Consider the following 19,797-nt stretch of genomic DNA (forward strand, 5'->3'; position numbering starts at 1 on the left):
GGGGGGAGAGAGAGACAGACTGAATCTTTCCTTTAAAACTTAAGAGAAAAATGTGGCCTTTTTTTCTGCCTGGTAATATTTCTCTTCTTTTTCAATTCCTGGCCCTGGGCCCATAACCCTTTTGTTGGATTATTTGTAGTAAATAATTAGCAGATTTTAGTACACACAGCTTCAGCTTTAGAAATGTTAATTTCTTTCTTCATCTCTCTCTCATTCACCCCTGAATAATTCACTGCTGAGTCACTTTAAAGTTGAAGTAACAAAACATCTGTTTACTCACAGTTTGTAGTTAGATTATAATCAGACAGGCTTATATTTACATATTACTATACATTTGTCTTATCAGCTCCTTCCATGTGCTTAGATGGTAATGGATGCTCACACCACCATAGATCCTCTCAGGTTAGGAGAGATCATGAGCTCCATGTGCTCCATGTGCTTCATCTGCTGTGTCTGACCCCCACAGGAAGTTGCATAGCTGTGTGACCTCTCTAAGTAATTCACATCAGAGGTCACAGAGTAATCACAGAGAAATAATAGGTGACAGGCAATGCATGTAAAATACAATTACATTCCAACAGGGGACCTCCCGCCAGTCAAGGTATTTGTGGCGGCAGTGTGTGGGGAGCGGCAGGGTGGTGAGGCAGCAGAGGGGCGGCAGCGGAGCAGCAGACCAAAATGTGCCCCCCCCAACCTCAGGCTCTGGCCCCCTCCCACCTCGAGGTCTGGCTATGCCCCTGCATGGCTGTCATGTCCCCTACCTCAATGCAAGCGGTGTGCTCGGGCTGCGCAGGGTCCTGTCGACACGTACACTTGACTGGCACAGCCCTGAGCTATGTGTGTGTAGTTCTTCTCTGGCTCCAGGCTCCTTGACTGCTTTGCTTCCACCCACCTGGGTCTGTTCTTCCTCTGCCTGGCTTCCCTTGCTTCTCTACTATTGGTCTTCCGGTTCCTCCTTCCCCTGCTCTTGTCCTATGGCTGTGCCCCTTCTCCCTGCTAATGCCAGACGCCAGCACTTTATCAGCAGAGCTCACCCTAGACTCCTTGCTTCGGCTTCTACTTTGGTAGGTGTTACTTGCTCAGTAGTGTGCTTCTCCTCTACTTTGTTCTTCGTTGCTGACTTAGCCTGTACCTGGATTACATAAGTACATAAGTAATGCCACACTGGGAAAAGACCAAGGGTCCATCGAGCCCAGCATCCTATCCACGACAGCGGCCAATCCAGGCCAAGGGCACCTGGCAAGCTTCCCAAATGTACAAACATTCTATACATGTTATTCCTGGAATTGTGGATTTTTCCCAAGTCCATTTATTAGTGGTATATGGACTTGTCCTTTAGGAAACCGTCTAACCCCTTTTTAAACTCTGCCAATCTAAACGCCTTCACCACGTTCTCCGGCAACGAATTCCAGAGTTTAATTAAGCGTTGGGTGAAGAAAAACTTTCTCCAATTTGTTTTAAATTTACTACACTGTAGTTTCATCGCTTGCCCCCTAGTCCTAGTATTTTTGGAAAGCGTGAACAGACACTTCACATCCACCTGTTCCACTCCACTCATTATTTTATATACCTCTATCATGTCTCCCCTCAGCCATCTCCTCTCCAAGCTGAAAAGCCCTAGCCTCCTTAGTCTTTCCTCATAGGGAAGTCGTCTCATCCCCGCTATCATTTTAGTTGCCCTTCACTGTACCTTTTCCAGTTCCACTATATTTTTCTTGAGATGCGGTGACCAGAATTGAACACAATACTCAAGGTGCGGTCACACCATGGAGCGATATAACGGCATTATAACATCCTCACACCTGTTCTCCATACCTTTCCTAATAATACTCAACACTCTATTCGCTTTCCGAGCCGCAGTAGCACACTGAGCAGAAGATTTCAGTGTATTATCGATGACGACGACACCCAGATCCCTCTCTTGGTCCGTAACTCCTAACGTGGAACCTTGCATGACGTAGCTATAATTCGGGTTCTTTTTTCCCACATGCATCACCTTGCACTTGCTCACATTAAACATCATCTGCCATCTAGCTGCCCAGTCTCCCAGTCTCGTGTCTGTTGCCTGCCTACTGACTCTGCCTGTACCTGGATTTCTGTCTTGACCGCTGCCTGCCTACTGACTCTGCCTGTACCTGGATTACTCTCTTGACCGCTGCCTGCCTACTGACTCTGCCTGTACCTGGATTTCTCGTTTGACCTGCTGCCTGTCTACTGACTCTGCCTGTACCTGGATCACTCTCTTGTCTGCTGCCTGTCTGGCCGTCACGTTCATCACCCTACTTCCTGCTCCATCTCATAAGCCCTGCATGCCGCCTGCACCTAGGGGCTCAACCTCTGGGGAACGGCAGTCAGCGCAGGTGAAACCCAGGGTTGTCCGGCCGCCAAGCAGAACCTGGTCTGAGTACCGGGCTCAGCAGCGCTCTACTTGGTACAAGAACTCACAGGTCTAACAATGGCGTAACTGGGTGTCCCCAGATGCCGTTATAGAATATGCATTCCTCATGCTGCATCTGGGTGCCTACATCAAGGTGCCCCTTCATAGAACAGCCACCATCAAGAGAATGCGCTGCTTAGCAGTTCACAGAGTCACTGCTTAGGGGGAACTATGTGATTTAATCGAAACGTCATGGTTACAATAGACCAATTCTAAGAGCAACAAAACTGGAGGAATTGTCGTAGAAGGAATGATGTCAAACGTGTATCACCGAGTGATTGGGGTGGGGTGGAGATTTCCATACACTGCCCACTCTATAACCCACTCCTAAAGGTGTGAACCCAAGTTCTCTCAGATGGATCCAAGGGTTCAAGTGGTACTATCATAAAGGAATTAATTTCACCAGACACAAAGAACTAAACTACGGACTGAGAGAGGGTCAGATGTACAGGGAGATCACAGCTAGTGAACAGTTCTTTGGAAGTGGGAGTGATTCCAGAGAACCAGAAAAAGGCAGAAGTCATCCCTCATCATAAATGTGGTGCAAATAGAATTTAGGTTTCTATAAGAGCAATAAAGAAGACTGGAAACCAGACCAGTTTGTCCTCAGTGGTGGTTAAATTATTTGAAGAGTGGAAACCTTGAAGCTAGCTGTTTTCAAGAACTGAGGCGGTATGGCTTTTGCCAGAGGGAGACTTTGCCAAACAAATCTAAGAAATTTTGATTAGGTGGCCAGAGTGAATGCATGTGGATTTCAGTAGAGCTTTGCACATCAGTTCATATAGCAAGCTGATAAATAAATTGAGTACATTACGTGTGGACTCTTGAGATGGTCAAATTGGTTTAGAAACTTGGTTGAAGAAACAATGGTGGGGATTAATGGAGTATCTTTGGAATCAGTTCTAGGCCACTTTTGTGCAATATTTTCACATGTGATATTGCAGAGAGTTCAGTAAAGGAAGATTTGCCTTTTTGCAGATGACACCAAGATCTACAACACACTGGACATCCCTGTGGAAACACACAAAATGAGGCAAAAACTACAAAAACTCAAGGTGTGGTCATGCGCTTAGCAGCTAGCTCTCGGTGCAAAAAGTGCAGCTGTCCACCTGAGGAGCTGTTTCTGCACATTAAATGGGCTGATACTCAGAACTCCAGCAGTAAAGCCAACAGCGCAGAACCCATACTGCCAGCTCACCAGTGTTCAAAGGAAATGGTATGCAAATTACATGCGTGCTGTAAAAGCAAAAGCAAGGGGAGACGTGTGCGGAGAATGTGAAGAGTTTCACGGAAGGCGTGTATTTAAGCACAGGAAACAGGCGCCAATATGAGCTTTCATTTTCGGGTTTGCTCTGACTCGCACACATTCGTCTCTCACTACCAGCTCTAAGGGGCTAGCACGGGCTTCCTTCTGCTTCCAACTTAAATAAAAACCAACACATTTTAAAAAGAAAATCATGAGAAATCCTCTCTTCAAACACCCCAACACGTGCTCTGAACTAGCGTTAGGTTTTCAGCGGTTAAGGGCAACTTTGTTTTCTGCGCTGTTCTCGGAGTATTTGGAGGGTATAGGAAATGACCTCATTAACATACATTTGAATACATTTGCATGTTATTTGCTCTAATCTTTGATGCACACATTATCTCCCATGCTAGAGCCTGCTGAGCATTCTGTGCTCGCTAATTGCCTCTAGCACCGTCATTATGTTTTGAGCATGGGCACATCAGTATGTTTGTATAGCCAGGACTGACTAAGAGGCAAGTAGGGCATTGGCAGACCATTTTTGTTGAACTGATTTTGATGTTTGCTTATGATGGAGTTTTATTTTGTTTTTGTATTTTAGCAGTGCGTTTTTTTCTAGCAAAAAAGGTGCCGGTACTCAAATGCCAGCCACCTTTCAGGGGTGGGGTGATCACTGAGGGACCCACCCCACAATAGCCAGGCCCCCTGCAACCAGTCACAGTATCTATGACAAGGCAGAATTGGTGTGTAGAGCCTGAGCTCTATCATTAAAACTTGGGGACCATGGGTTAATTTTAGCAGACAATGAAAAAAGGTGACAGTACTCAGTAACCCCTCAAAAAAAGCCCTGTATTTTAGATAGGATTATGCGTGTTTCTTGTTGTAACCTGCCTAGAATTATGATAGGCAAGCTGTAAATATAAAAGTAAATAAAGGAAAAAGAATGTCATTATTCCTCTGTATAGATCCCTGGTGCAACCATATCTTGAATACTGTGTGAGGTCCTGGACTTCCCATCTCAAAAGGGATATCGTGCATAGAAACATAGAACATGACAGCAGGTAAAGGCCAAATGGCTCATCCAGTCTGCCCATCTTCTGTAACAACCCCTAACTCTTCCTTTTCCTAAGTGATCCCACATGCTTATCCCATGCCTTTTTAAATTCTGGCACAGTCCTCAACTCCACATCCTCCACTGGGAGGCCATTCCATGCTTCCACCACCCTTTCAGTGAAATAATACTTTCTTAGATTACTCCTCTTAACTTCATCATATTCCCCCTGGTTCCAGAGCATTCCTGCATCTAAAAAGGGTTCAGAGAAGGGTGGGATGATGAAAGGGGATAGAACACCTCCCTCTGAAGAGAGGCTAAACAGGTTAAGAATCCAGCTTGGATATGATATGATATTTTAATGAAATCATGAGTGAAACTAGTGACCAGCAGATTGAAAGCAAGAACATTTTTCTTTAAGCAGCACATAATTAAAGCTGTGGATATGTTGTCAGAGGACATGCTCAAGGTAGCTAATACAGTGGAGTTCAAAAGAGGTCTGGTCAAGTTTCTGGAGGAAAAGTCCATACAAAATTATTAGCCAATTAAGAGTTAAAAGCTCCAATGCTCATCCCTGGAAATGAGCTATAAGAAACTGATCTACTTTCTAGGATCTTCTGGGTAATTGTCAGAAACTAGAAAGGATTTGGAGGGAAAGTAGAGACAATCAGAGTTTTACCAACTGGAGATTAGAAAATACAAGTTAGCAATACAGGAGTCTAAAAAGACATATTATGAGGATAAGATAAAGAAATCAGAGAATCCTATGAAGGAAGCATCTAAGATTTTTACTTTGCTGCCTAAAACAAATGATGTTCTTTCTCCCCCTATACCACTTGAACCTGATGCAGGAGCACTGGCATGTTTTTTTTCCAGACTAAAGTCAGTAAAATTAGGTAGGCATTTCAATTATCCCAGCAAACAAATCTGAGTGAATTTTCAGAACCAGAAAATTTTCTTTGTCATGATCATTTAAGAGTAACCAAATAGAAGGCATACCAGGAGATAGACTTTGGTCTTCCTTTTCTCAGATAACATCAGACTCAATTTCTAAGATACTGGTAAGGCTTTCAAGCAAAGCCTGTTTTCTGCAGCATATCTGTCCCTCTTTTTTACTGAAATCAATCCCTGTGGAAGTTTTGCTTTGGTTAACTTGGTTAATTAACCTATTGCTTGAAGCGGGAATCTACCCTGATACATTGGCTGATATAGTTTTAACTCCTATACCTAAGGCTATCGGATTAAACCTTACAAGTGTGGAGAATTTTAGGCCTGTAGCCAGTATTCTTTGGATGGCTAAGCTCCTGGAATTTGTGGTGAATGAACAGTTAACTAAGTTTTCTTTATTCAACTGATAGTTTACATCTCACCCAATACGGTTTTAGATCCCAGCATAGTACAGAGACATTGTTGGTAACTAACATCTGAGGTTAGAAACTGTCGAAGCAAGGGGAAACAGGTGGCACTCCTTCAGCTTGATATTTCTGCGGCTTTTGACGCTGTAGATTATTCAAAGTTATTGTAGAGAGTTAGGGGCCCTTTTACTAAGCCGTGTAAGCTTCTACATGTGTCCAATATGTGCCAAAATGGAGTTACCGCACGGCTACCGCGTGGCCCTTGCGGTAATTTCATTTTTGGCACGTGTCCGCTACACATGCCCCCAAAATATTTTTTATTTTCTTGCGCATCAGCTATGCGTACCAAGTGGCATTTGACACGCGTAGGTCATTACTGCCCAGTTACCGGGTGAGACTTTACCGCTAGGTCAATGGCTGGTCGTAAGATCTCAGACCCAAAATGGATACGCAGCAATTTTGATTTTGCCGCACGTCCATTTTCGGTAAAAAAAAAAAAAAGGGGCTTTTTACAGGTGTGCTGAAAAATGGATTGGCGCATGCCCAAAACCCGCGCTTACACTACCAGAAGCCATTTTTCAGCACACCTTAGTAAAAAGGACCCCTTAGTGAACCGGATGCGACAGGTACTGTATTAAACTGGTTTAGAGAATTTCTAACCAAGTGGATTTATTGTGTTAAGAAAAATGGTATTACATTTTTGCCTTGGTGCTCTATATGTGGGGTTCCACAGGGCTCAGGCTCACTTCTTTCTCTCCCTTGTTGTTCGATCTTTTTCTTAGCCCTTTGGGTAGACTGTTATCTGATATGTTCCTGTCTGAATTGTTTAAACCTGAAGAAAATGAAGCCCAAAATTTTGTGGTTCAGTAATTTTGAATCATTGTCAACCAAAGAATCAACCTTGGACACAGGTGAAATTCTGAGATTTGAAAAGGATGCAAGGGTTTTGGGAGTCCTTTTAGATTCTAAATTAACTTTTGCACCCCAGATAAATAACCTTATGAATGCATCAGCTTAGAACTATTAGGTCTTCTTTGAGTAAGGAAAGTTTTAGAGTTATTGCTCAAACTATACTTCTTCCACAGCTGGATTATTGCAACACCTTGTACTGTAAAGTGTCATCGAAGTTGCAGAGAAAGCTTCAGCTCTTGCAGAATATGGCTGCCAGGCATATTTTCAGCATGGGTAAATTTGAAAGGGCTTTGCCTCTGCTAGAGTCCATACACTGGCTTCCAATCAATTCACGAATAGTTTTTAAAATTGTTTGCCTGATTTTTAAATTGTTTTATGGGTTAAACTCTGAAGGGGTTATTAGGATTTTACATGTTCCTAATAGTCTGTAGTGTACGAGATAGAGAATGACACAGGGATGGGGACAGGGACAGAGCCAGAGCCCACAAGGACGGGGACAAACTTTGTCCCAGTGTCATTTTCTACTTTGAAGCCTGTTAATGAACCGGACTGTTATTTATGTTTGAGTGATGCAGACAACAATATTTTGATTTTTTGGAAAAACAAGCAAACATGCTGGCCACAACTAGCAAACTTTGCATGGGGGATCCTGTACAACCTGCTACCAGCACATCTTCTAAGAAGACATCTTCTATTGCAGGAAGGACTGTGGAAGACAGAAGAGCTAGATTGAATTCTGAGACTGTTGATGACTTCTTATTCATCCGCAGATTAAAAAATCATAACAATGCTTCATAGGGCATATTTCTCTCCACTCGGGCATACAGAATGGGTTGTATTTTGTATCCCTGGACATTTTAACAGCGTGGATTAGGATTCCTTGGGGTAGTAGAAATCAGCTATTGTTGGGGTTGGAAGGGTAGAGGGTAGTTGTTAGGAGGGTTATTATAGCTGCTTGCTGTTATTATTGTTTTCTATTTGTAATTTATGCACAATAGTTCCACAGCATATTGTTCCTTTTTATACTTTAATAAAAAGATTTAAATATATAATCATAATTGTTTGAGGCTTCTACAGATGAGGACAGAGCCCATGGGGAAGGAGAGGGTACGGGGGCGGGGACACAGACATGGCCTGTGGGGATGGGGCGGGGACGGAGACAGAGCGTGTGGAGATGGGGTGGGGACGGAGACAGAACCCATGGGGACGGGGCAGGGATGTGGACAAACTTTGTCCCAGTGTCATTCTCTAGTGCGAGATGAATTCATAAGATGAAGCTTAATTTTCCATCACTGAAGGGAGTTAGAAACAGTTGAACTAGCCTTCTCTTTTCAAGGGCCTAGGCTGTGGAACAGCCTTCCTAGCAGGGGCGTAGCTAGGTGGGGGCTCCCTCTACTTTTGCCCCCCCCCCACAGCCACCCCTCCCCTGCACCTTTCGATCCCCCCTCCCGCCGCCGCCACCCCTCCCTGCTGCTTTCGATCCCCCCCCTCCCGCTGTTGCTGATCCTCCCCACCACCACCAGGTACCTCTGCTGGTGGGGGTCCCAAACCCCCACTAGCCGAAGTCTTCTTCAGCGCCGGTCGACTCCGGCGCCTTTGCTGATGATCTGTTTCTGACTCCTGATGTCCTGCATGCATGTCCTGTGAAGAAGACTTCGACTGGCAGGGGTTGGGGACCCCCAACAGCAAAGGTACCTGGCGGTGGGGGGTGTCCAAAGTAGCGGGGGGGTTGGCGGCTGGGGGAGCCGGGCTAAACTGTGCCCCCCCACCTCGGGCTCTGGACCCCCCCTCCCGCCGAGGTCTGGCTATGCCCCTGCTTCCTAGGCAGATCAGAGAATTACCTACTTATTTCTTATTACAGAAATTTCATATTTGTATTCAAAATGAAATAAATCTGATTTATTATAAATAGAGTATTATTACATTCTGTAATTCCCTCTATTGTTGAGGTTTATTCTTTTGTAATCCATGTAGAATCTATTGAAATATGCGGAATATAAGATCATTGATGATATGGTATGGTATTGGTTCTTGTGACCCAGATTTGCCCTCAGTCTGACTTAGCAGGGCTTTTCTTATGTTCTTATGAAGATCTCAATAGAGAACAATGCAACGGCAGCAATCACGGTCAGACCAACAGGCACAGATTTAGGCAAAGGTGACACAGGCAATGGCTTAAGTGGCCAAATTTTGAAGGCAGCAAATACCAAGGCCAGAGAGAAGCCTGCACCCACTTACTTCAGGGTCATACACATGCACTGCTTCAAAGGAGTCACTGTGGCATGATAGCCTTCCTCTGCCCATCTTCTATCTCTGCAGTATTTGGGAACTCTGATATTACCCTGCCCCTCTCTCAGATTTCTTTATTTATTTTGTTTTTACTTTATATGCTACTGCTGCATAAGCGTTTAATGAATTATCAAACTTTATACAGACAGCTAAAGATCTGGCTATTGGTTCAACAGTTTGAGGCTTGACTTCTATCATCTTGGGATTCATTACTGCATATTTACAAGCATAGAGAGACATGATAATATATGTGCTTTTGTTTTAGCATGATTTTATTGGATTGATTTTTTTTTAATAAATATAATTGTATAGTATGTAGTGGAAAGTATTTATGTTGCTGTAACCTATATCAAACTGGGAGTTGAACCTTGGAAGTGAAATAGAAATGCTATATTAAGTTATAATTGGTAGAAGGAAAAGAGGCAATCATGCTTCTGTTCAGTGGTTCTCATCTGGAGTATTATGTCTAAGGCCCAGATGCACAAAACCTAACGAGCCCACAACTTGCGTTTTAAACTGGTTCCAGCCAGTTTAAAACGCAAGTAGTTCATCCCAGGCATGCACTAAGGGCATTTTCCCTGCCACGGTAGCAGGCAACGAAAACGGAATGCAAATGATTGAAAAGCTATTATAATGAGCTGCACTACCGTTGCAGCCCATTATAATGAGATGCACTACCGTTTTTCCGATTCCCTTACCGTAGGAACACTAATGAGATGTCTGACCTCTTGTTAGGGCTCCTGTGAGGGAATCGGAAAGGAAAAGGGCCCCCAAAAAAGGTAAAAAAAAAAGCAGGGAGCACATGTGAGGGGCGTCCTTTAAGGACGTACTCTCCCTGCGCTTCTGAGAGACGTCTTTTTTTTCGCATTTTTTTTTAGCTCTGCCGGCGCTGGTGTTTTTTCCCCCCTTCTATTTTGTCTTCGCCGCCCCTCCACAGCAAAACTTTCATATTTTCCTGGTTGCCGGAGAATCGGGACGTCCCTTTAGATTAGGCTCCTCTTCCTGGTCTCTTCAGCCAATCAGAGCGCGTTTCGCTGACAACAGCCAGCTAAGCCCGCTTTGATTGGCTGAAGAGACCAGGAAGAGGAGCCTAATCTAAAGGGATGTCCCGATTCTCCGACTCAGGTACCGAAGGAATAGAGAATGCAAGTGAGCTACAATGAGTAGCTCATTTGCATTCCCTATCGTTGATGCATTCCCGTTCCCTACCGATTCGCTATGGAATCGGTAGGGAACGGGAATTACCGACGTCTTTAATGCATCTGGGCCTCAGTCTTCAAGCTGTACCTCAGACAATACTGTAACCCTAAGGGGTTAATATATATATTTTTTTTAAACAGCTGAGTCTCTGTTGCCTTAGCCCAGTACGGTCACATCCCATTCATGAGAATCATTGAACCACGTCTCTATAATAGCAACAATATCCAAGTTTTCTTCAAACATCAGGGCTTGCAAGTCTATGTGACAGAGGGAAAGCTATGTGCACAAATGCTCGTAGTCTAAGTAAAAAGGTTCAAGTCTTGAACCTTTTTACTTAGACTATGAGCATTTGTGCTTTCTATGTGCTTAGTGAGTTTGGGTGTTTTTTTATATTTACATGACCTTTCCCTCTGCTATCATGTTTATTCTGGGGCTGACTTTCCAAAATCCCTTGTTTCCTTTTCTCACCCCCACCCTCTAGTTTAAATGTCTAGAAACATACTGTCTGAATTTCTCCCCAAGGATCCTTTTTCCCATCACAGAAAGATGTAGCCCATCATTACAGTACAACCTGTTATTTTTCCACGTATTACCCCATTCTCCTATGTATCTAAAACCTTCTTCTTTACACCAAGACTCAAGCCACTTATTGAATTCCTCTGTTTTGCGTAGTCTTTCCTCTCCCCTCCCCAACGTAGGAATTACTTCAGAAAAAGCCACAGTCCGAACCAAAGATTTCAGTCCCTCCCCAGGTGACAGGTGAGGAATGGGCTGGACAGGTGGAATGGGCTAGACTGCCCATTCCTCATCTTTTCCCCACTATCTATCTTCCTGGTAGCTAAGTCATCAGTTGTTTGTTACGTTACCTGGTTCTCCACCAGCATGGCAATATCCATAAACATGTCATGAAGTTCCTTGATGCTGCTTTCCAACCGTACAATATCCTTGTGCCGTGACTCAATCTCGCTGAGAGCTTGCTTTGAGATCTGAGAGTCAATTATCTGAAGATAAAAACAAAATGGAAGTGAATAAATGTGCGTCTTTAATCTAAGATGTGCCTTACTTGGGTCTCTCGCTTCACTTGACAGCAGAATCTATAAATTAAAATTCAACACAGACATTGAATGATCATTTTTTAATCGATCAGACTAAATATGTTTTAACGCCAGTGATTAAAATTCTGGGGTTACATATAGATTACACTGTCTTTTGAGCCACAAATCAATAGCCTGATAAGTTCCTTTTTTCTGATGAGAAACTTAAAGTGAATTAGGAAGTCCTTTGAATTAGAGCAATTTAGGGACCCTTTTACTAAGCCGTGTAAGCATCTACGCGTGCCAAAATGGAGTTACCGCCCGACTACCGCGTGGATCTTGCGGTAATTTAATTTTTGGTGCGTGTCCGATATGCACGTCTGAAAAATATTTTTTATTTTCAGACGTGCGTAATGGACACGCGCCAAGTGGCATTTCACACGCATAGGTCATTACCGCCCGGATTCTTTTCCGCTAGGTCAATGGCTGGTGGTAAGGTCTCAGACCCAAAATGGATGCGTGGCAATTTTGATTTTGCCGCACGCCCATTTTTGGCAAAAAATTTTTAAATTTAAATTTTTTAAGTTTCTCCTCCATCGCTAACTCCAGGCTTCGTCCCTTTTCCCTCGCGGCACCTTATGCCTGGAATAGACTTCCTGAACCTGTGCGTCTAGCTCCATCTCTACCTGTTTTCAAATCTATGCTGAAAACCCACATTTTCACCACTGCTTTTGACTCCTAGCTACTACTCAATTACCTCCCCTTGTTCCTTCTCACCCTGTACTTCCCTTGCCCGTAATTGTCTTGGCTGTCTGTATTATTTTTAGATGGTAAACTCTATTGCGCAGGGACTGTCTCTCTATGTCAGGTGTTCAGCGCTGCGTGCGTCTGGTAGTGCTATACAAATGTTAATAATAATAATAATAATAATAAAAAGGCCATTTTTTACAGGCGTGCTAAAAGGTTGATCGGCATGCGCCCCAAACCCGCGCCTACACTACCACAAGCCATTTTTCAGCACACCTTTGTAAAAGTACCCCTTACATTCTTAGTGCAATCATTATTGCTCTCAAAACTGGATTATTATAATCTTAGTTATATGAGTTTATCTAAACAAGCTTTACCAAAATTGCAGACTACACAAAATACTGCAGTCCAGTTAATTTTTTCTTTAAATTAATTTTATAGGATCTCTCAGTATTATGTTAAGCTTCCTTGGCTGCCTATTGAAGTGAGAATCATGTTTAAATTTGCTTGTATTTTATAGACAGGCTTATTTTCGAAAGAGAAGGACGCTCATCTTTCGACACAAATTGCAAGATGGGCGTTCTTCTCACAGGGTCGCCCAAATCGGCATAATTGAAAGCCGATTTTGGGCATCCTCAACTGCTTACCGTCGTGGGGACGACCAAAGTTCACGGGGGGGGGGGGGGGGTGTTGGAGGCGTAGCGAAGGCGGGACCGTGGCGTGCTTAACAGATGGGCGTCCTCGGCTGATAATGGAAAAAAAAGAGCGTCTCTGACGAACACTTGGATGACTTTACTTGGTCCTTTTTTTTTTATGACCAAGCCAAAAAATGTGACCTAAATGACCAGATGACCACCGGAGGGAATCAGGGATGGCCTCCCCTTATTCCCCCAGTGGTCAATAACCCCCTCCCACCCTCAAAAATTTTTTAAAAATATTTTTTCCAACCTCTATGTCAGCCTCAAATATCATACCCAGCTCCATGAGAGCAGTATGCAGGTCCCTGGAGTAGTTTTAGTGGGTGCAGTGCACTTCAGGCTGGCGGACCCAGGCCCATCCCCCCTACCTGCTACACTTGTGGTGCCAAATGTGAGCCCTCCAAAACCCACCAGAAACCCACTCTACCCATATATAGGTGACCCCCTTCATCCCTAAGAGTTATGGTAGTGGTGTACAGTTGTGGGGAGTGGGTTTTTTTTTGGGGGGGGGGGTTGGGGGGCTCAGCACACAAGGTAAGGGCGCACCTGGGAGCTTTTTCTGAAGTCCACTGCAGTGCCCCCTAGGGTGCCCGGTTGGTGTCCTGGCATGTCAGGGGGACCAGTGCATTACAAATACTGGCTCCTCCCACAACCAAATGGCTTGGATTTGGTCGTTTCTGAGATGAGCGTCATCGGTCTCCATTATCGCTGAAAATCGGGGATGACTATCTCTAAAGTCGACCTAAATGTTGAGATTTGGGCGTCCCCGACCGTATTATCGAAACATGGACGCCCATCTTGTTTCAATAATACGGGTTTCCCTGCCCCTGTTTGGGGACGTTCTGCGAGGACGTCCTCAGGAAAACTTGGGTGCCCCTTTCGATTATTCCCCTCAGCCCACCTCTTTAACACTGCTTTTGACTCGTAACCACTTGTAACCACTCGCCTCCACCTACCCTCCTCTCTTCCTTCCCGTTCACATTAATTGATTTGATTACTTTATTTTTTTTTTTTGTCTATTAGATTGTAAGTTCTTTGAGCAGGGACTGTCTTTCTTCTATGTTTGTGCAGCGCTGCATACGCCTTGTAGCGCTATAGAAATGCTAAATAGTAGTAGTAGTAGTACTAGTAGCGAGTATTAAATAGTGATTTTCCAGGATATATGCTTTTGCACTTATAATTTTCCAATATGAATAGGAGATTGTTTAATAATTCCACTTTGTTTTCCTTCAGTAAATGGGGCCAGGCGGCGGGTCAAATGTAGAGGGGGCCAGGGCGTAATCTGTGGGGCCCCATGCTCCCGTGGCCCCACGTAGCTACGCTCCTGGCAGGCGCACTGAAAAATGGACCTGCTCGCGTCCAAAACATGCACCTACACCAGCGCAGGCCATTTTTTTGGTGCGCCTTAGTAAAAAGGCCCAAGTGCAGAACTGCAAAGGGGGGGTGGGGACTTTCACATAGGGGGGCTCCCACTTATACGTCTAACCTACAGAATGTGTTACATGTGCCCACTTGTCGCATTTAGCCACCCACACTTATGCCAGGTCTATGGCTGGTGTAATTACAGGTTTCTAAGTGTAAGGCGGGCCAGTTCCAAGTTACAGTAGTAATTCTATAACGAAAACTGGGTGCCCGGATGCTGCTATAAAACTGACTCTCACTGCATGGCATCAGGTAAAATTTCTCCTACGGGGAAATTTTATAAGGGACACGAGCATGTAGAAGCACATTTTATGTGTTCATGTGGACTCATAACATTGCATGGGGGTGTAGTGCATGTGAAAAGCAGACACACAGAGACACGGCATCTACAGGGTGAGGCAAAAAAAATAGTAACCCCCCCCCCTACAGTCTTTTGCACTTTTCTCAGCAACCACTTTGAATTTCAATGTGAAATTTTATGTTCTCGTTTAATCATCATACCTACAATATTTCTATTAAAGAACATTTAGTTATCTTAAGCTGTGTTGATGTTACTGACATTTTAGCATTCCTATCTAGAAAGTTTAAAAAGTCTGTAATTTTGCCGTGTTTAAAGATAATCTCTTGTTAGCACCCTGGTTTCTTTAGCATTGAAGGTAATCTTCTCCCATTGGAAGTCTTTACATCAGGCTACCTACCAGGAATGGTGGAACTTAGTGCTCCAAATTTACAAATTCGCATCACACCTTGCAAAGAAATCTTCTCGTTTTGCTTCATATAGGGAAAAATGGCTACCACTTGTTGCTTATTTTGATACGGTACAATGATAAGTACTAAATTTGATGTGTTTTTTGGCATGTGCATGCTTTATTCTCCAGCTCCCCCTCCCCTTTCCCTCTTCTTTTCCTCTTTCTTCCCTCTCTCTTGTTTTCACTTAATTTGATTCTGAATGTAGATTGCTGCTTTACATGTGAGCTACGATATTGCCTTACTTTGTAAAATGTTACTTGTTGTTATGTTGTGAGCTCTTGATGGTATCTGTATCAAAAATCAATAAAAGAAATTAAACTTAAAAATGTTTGAGCTAAAACACAGTAAAATGACATCATTCAAACGATATAATTATCAATGTGTCAGAATTTCACAGTCGCTGTGAATGCTCAAATAGTCCACCCCCAGCTTTAACACAGGCCTTCCAGACTACTCCCTCCCATCCCCCACCCCTCAACTCCCCTCTACATTGTTATAACATGTTGCTTTTAATATGCTGTCAGTGAGAGCCATGTTGGTAACTCATGTTGACAGGTTGGTATTGTTGTGTTTTGTTTGGTATTGCTGACATCAATAAAGAGAAAAAAAAACCACAGGCCTTCAGTCCCTTTGGGAAGTTCTTAGCAGCCTTGTCGATCGATCGGTCCCCTGTGTCAGGCTGTCCCAGGTCATTTGCAGCACTTCCTTGAGATTGGTGATTGTTTGTGGCTTTGGGTGGAGCTTGTGACAGGCCTCCTACATTGCTCCTCAGACATGGTAGTCCAAGGGGTTTAGGTCCAGCAAATTTGGAGGCCTGTGTTCCTTTGTACAAAAGTCTATATCACTGTGACATCATTAACAATAAGCTGGTACCCCCTTTTTTTTTCAAATAATTTTAAATGAAATAGTTTTACAGTGCAAACATTTTCGAATGCGCAAAAATCGCTGGGTGAACCTGCTAAAAAAGTCTGTAATTCTGCCGTGTTTAAAGATAATCACATTCCACTCAGCATATAAATGTAGATGGTAACAACAAATAAAGACGTAAAATTTCACGCTGAAATTCCAAGCAGTTGCTGAAAAAAACTCTAGGGGGTTACTTTTTTCCCCCCTTCACCCTGTATACCAAATTAGCCTTTATGCAACACTAGTAAACAAAGGCCCGTTTCTGAGCGCAATGAAACGGGCGCTAGCAAGGGTTTCATGGCTGCATGGCTCGTCGCGGTTTTACCTGGTTTGTGGCGTGCACCGCTGCTGTTTCCGTTGTAGCTCTGTGTGGGTGGCGGTTTTCGTGCCCCGCCCTCGACGTCATCGCGTTTTGACGCGAGGGCGGAGCAGAGCTACAGTGTGGAAATCTGGAGTTTGTGGCCTGAGTAGATCGTTGGAGGTGAGAATCTACTCCGCCCTCAACGTCATAACGTTTGACGCGAGGGCGGGGCCCACAGACTGTGATTTTCGTGGCTTCAGAGCTTTGAACATACGAACTGGCTTCAGTGACATCAGCAGACAATAGAACGTTGAGGGTGAGTTTTATATATATATAGATATACTTATTGGCACATCCACACAGACAATTACAGCTGCTTCAGAGCTTAGAGCTGACAGAATAGGCGGTCCATAAATTTATTAAGCAAAAAACTGAAATGAGATGTGTATGTCTACTTTTCTTTGCTAATGAGAACAACATATGCACCTGTATGTCTTCACTGCCTGGGCACTCATGTTTATTCATTTCTTAAGGTGGTTTACAGACTATACATTCATAGGAGGAAAACTGCCAAATTGCTGCAAAGTCCACAGGCACTTTTTCCCCCACAGTTTTTGCACTTTAAAAATTGCTTAGTCAGGACCGGAGAACAATTCAAGTCAGAAACACCAGGGGGCGCTTGTCCTATAACCACCTCCATTCCTTTCAGGTTCTGTCCTCTTGGACTTTAAAGCAAGAGCACCAACATTATCACCAGTTGCCAGATAATATGCAGCCAGAGAAGTACAGGAACGTGATCAGATAAGCCAGGACAATACTAGTGAATCAGGAACAGTACAGAATCAGCAAGCTAAGCTGCAGTTGAGAATCAGACACTGGTCATTACTGATGGAACAGGTTCAGAAATAGTAGGAAAGCCTACAGTGCCTGGTTTACCCAGGTGGTCTCCCATCCAAGTCACAACTGTGCTTTGCTTCTGAGATCAGACAAGATCAGATGCACCAGGATGCTGTGGCTATAGGCAAGAGTTGGTAACAGAAGAATAGAAGTAATAAAACAACCGGGAACTCTCATGAGTAAGGTTATCATATTTCCAGAGTCAAGAAAGAGGACACAAAAATGCTGCCCCACCCCAGCCAGCCCTTGGCCCCGGCCCCGGCCCCACCACAGTCACCTTGATCCCCTAAGAAAACCAGATTCTATAAGCAGTGAAAATACTGATAAAAGTAACAGAAATGCCTTTTCTTCCATAGCCTTAATACAAAATTAGAAAAGAAGTACATTTCCAAAAATGCAAATATCCACGAGCAGGATGTTCCCCTTTTCTTTCCCTCTTATCCATGAGCAGCCTGTCCCCCTCTCCTCTGCATCCCCTTCTATCTATGTGTTGCATTTCCCCCTTTTCCCATCCCTTCATGTACAGCATGACCCCCTTTCCTCTCCCTTCCCTCCCATCCACAAGCAGATTGTTCCCTTCTCTCCCTCTCATCCATGTGCAGCTTGCCCCCTTCTCTCCCCCCATCTTTGAGAAGCTTGACCCCTCCCAGGCCTACCTTGCAGCCCTGGTGATCTCTTTGGGACAAGAAAGAACCCCATTCTTTCCTGCCCCCTGCCACCGCTTCTTGAAAACGGTTGCCGAGACTTCAAGCAGAGGCCTCAAAAGACTTCCACAAGATTTTCTCGAAGTCTCATGAGGCTGCCACTTGACGTCTTGACAGCCATTTTCAAGAAGCAGCAGTAATGGGGAGGTCAGCGGCAGCGGGCAGGAAAGAGTGGAGTTGTTTCCTGCCCTAGAGGCAACTAGACCACTAGGGTACGCTAAAGTAGACTCGGGAGGATGGAGGGGAAAAAAGGCCAGCCTGTCCATCCATCAACCCGCCAGCCAGCTAGCCCAGAAACCCAGACAAATGAACTGACTGGAAAAAAGTCCAGACCCCCCGACAGACCCCTGAAAAGAAGGGCATGTCTGGGGAAATCCGGACGTATGGTAACCCTACTCATGAGAGACCTATCAAAGGGCAAGGCAGAATGGGAGTTTTCAGGTTTAAATAACTTCAGAGAACCAATCAGAGCAGACCACATTATCAGGATGTGACTTGCAATGGCTTAAAAACATGAGAGAACATCTTGAGGTAGTGTCAGACCAAATTTTGGTTTTGGCTTCTGTGCCGAAACTAGTCTTAAATCTGGGTTCAGCCATGCTTTGGTTTTGGCCAAAAATGCCAAAACATTTTTGGCTGAAACCCCCTCCCCCATGACCACTCTCTGCCCGATGCCCTCCCACCAACCGAATGCCCTCCCCAGGCCTACCTTTAGAAGCTCTAGTGGTCTACTGCCCTCCTCAGGGCAGGAGCCAGTGGCGTTCCTAGGGTAGCTGACACCCGGGGCGAATCGCCGATGCGCCCCCCCCCCCCCCCAAGTGCAGCACGACCCCCAACCCCGGCGAAAGGACACCCCTCCCCCCCCCCCGGTGAAAGGACACCTGCCCCCCAGCGAAAGTACACCCCACCCGAGTGCATTTGTACCTGCTGGGGGGTGCCGCGCGCCTCTTGGCTTTGCTCGTTCCATGCTCCCTCTGTCCCAGAACAGGAACCTGTTCCGGGGCATAGGGAGCACGGAACGAGCAGAGCCGACACATGCGCAGCACCCCTCCCCCCAACCTGTTCCGGGGCAGAGGGAGCACGGAACGAGCGGAGCCGACACGTGCGGCACCCCCCCCCCCCCCCCCCAGCAGCATGCACCCAGGTGGACCGCCACCCCCCCCTTGGTACGCCACTGGCAGGAGCAATCCTGAATCACTCCTGTCTATGCTGGCTCCACAGTCAAAATAGGTACTGCAACTTCCAGCAGCAGCCATTTTCAGACTGGAACTGGCATGGGCAGGAGTGACTGGAGATTGCTCCTGCCCCAAAGAGGCTACTAGAGCTTCTAAAGGTAGGCCCGGTTTTCAGGCAGAGGATCTATGTGAATAAAAACTCACAGAAATCTCTTTGAAAAGGTTCAGTTCCTCAGAAGAAAGCCCTGCATTTCCTGTAAAGGTTTCACACACATCCCCCCCCCCCCCCCCCACACACACACACAACCCGACACATCTTACCCCCGATGTGAAGATGGCTGGATTCCCACTCTCTAGCATTTCTTCCAGCTCCTCATCCGTCGTACTCTTGCCGGCTTTTATCACATACAGAAAAAAAGGGGGGGCAGGTTTAGAATACATTCTCTGTTCAGCAAAGTGCCATCAGAAATGTGAGTGTTGCATGCATTCAGTTGTATTTCCAACTCAGTGATGTAGCTAGACATGTAGTTTTGGGTGGACCTGAGCAGGGTCGGTCCAAGGCAAGATGCCGCCTGAGGCAGAACTGAGATGCCACCCCTGGGCCAAGTCCTGGCATCTCCCCTTCCTCCACTCCGTTCCCTGATTTTACCTTCTTGTTATGTATTTTAAAAGCCAG

At 45.0% G+C, this 19,797-nt stretch overlaps 1 protein-coding gene across 2 annotated transcripts in view; it reads right to left on the reverse strand.

The window, feature by feature from the left end:
* Positions 1–19,797, reverse strand: part of STX3 (syntaxin 3) — a 122,055-nt gene that overhangs the window by 25,714 nt on the left and 76,544 nt on the right. For both annotated transcript variants that reach the window (XM_030222160.1, XM_030222153.1), the window contains exons 7-8: positions 19,443–19,516; positions 11,354–11,488 (exon numbers count right to left, since the gene is read on the reverse strand). In XM_030222160.1, coding sequence (XP_030078020.1) covers positions 11,354–11,488; positions 19,443–19,516 — 209 coding nt within the window. The remainder of the gene's footprint in view (positions 1–11,353; positions 11,489–19,442; positions 19,517–19,797) is intronic.

The sequence above is a fragment of the Microcaecilia unicolor genome, chromosome 1, assembly GCF_901765095.1.
Source record: "Microcaecilia unicolor chromosome 1, aMicUni1.1, whole genome shotgun sequence".
Classification (NCBI taxonomy): domain Eukaryota; kingdom Metazoa; phylum Chordata; class Amphibia; order Gymnophiona; family Siphonopidae; genus Microcaecilia; species Microcaecilia unicolor.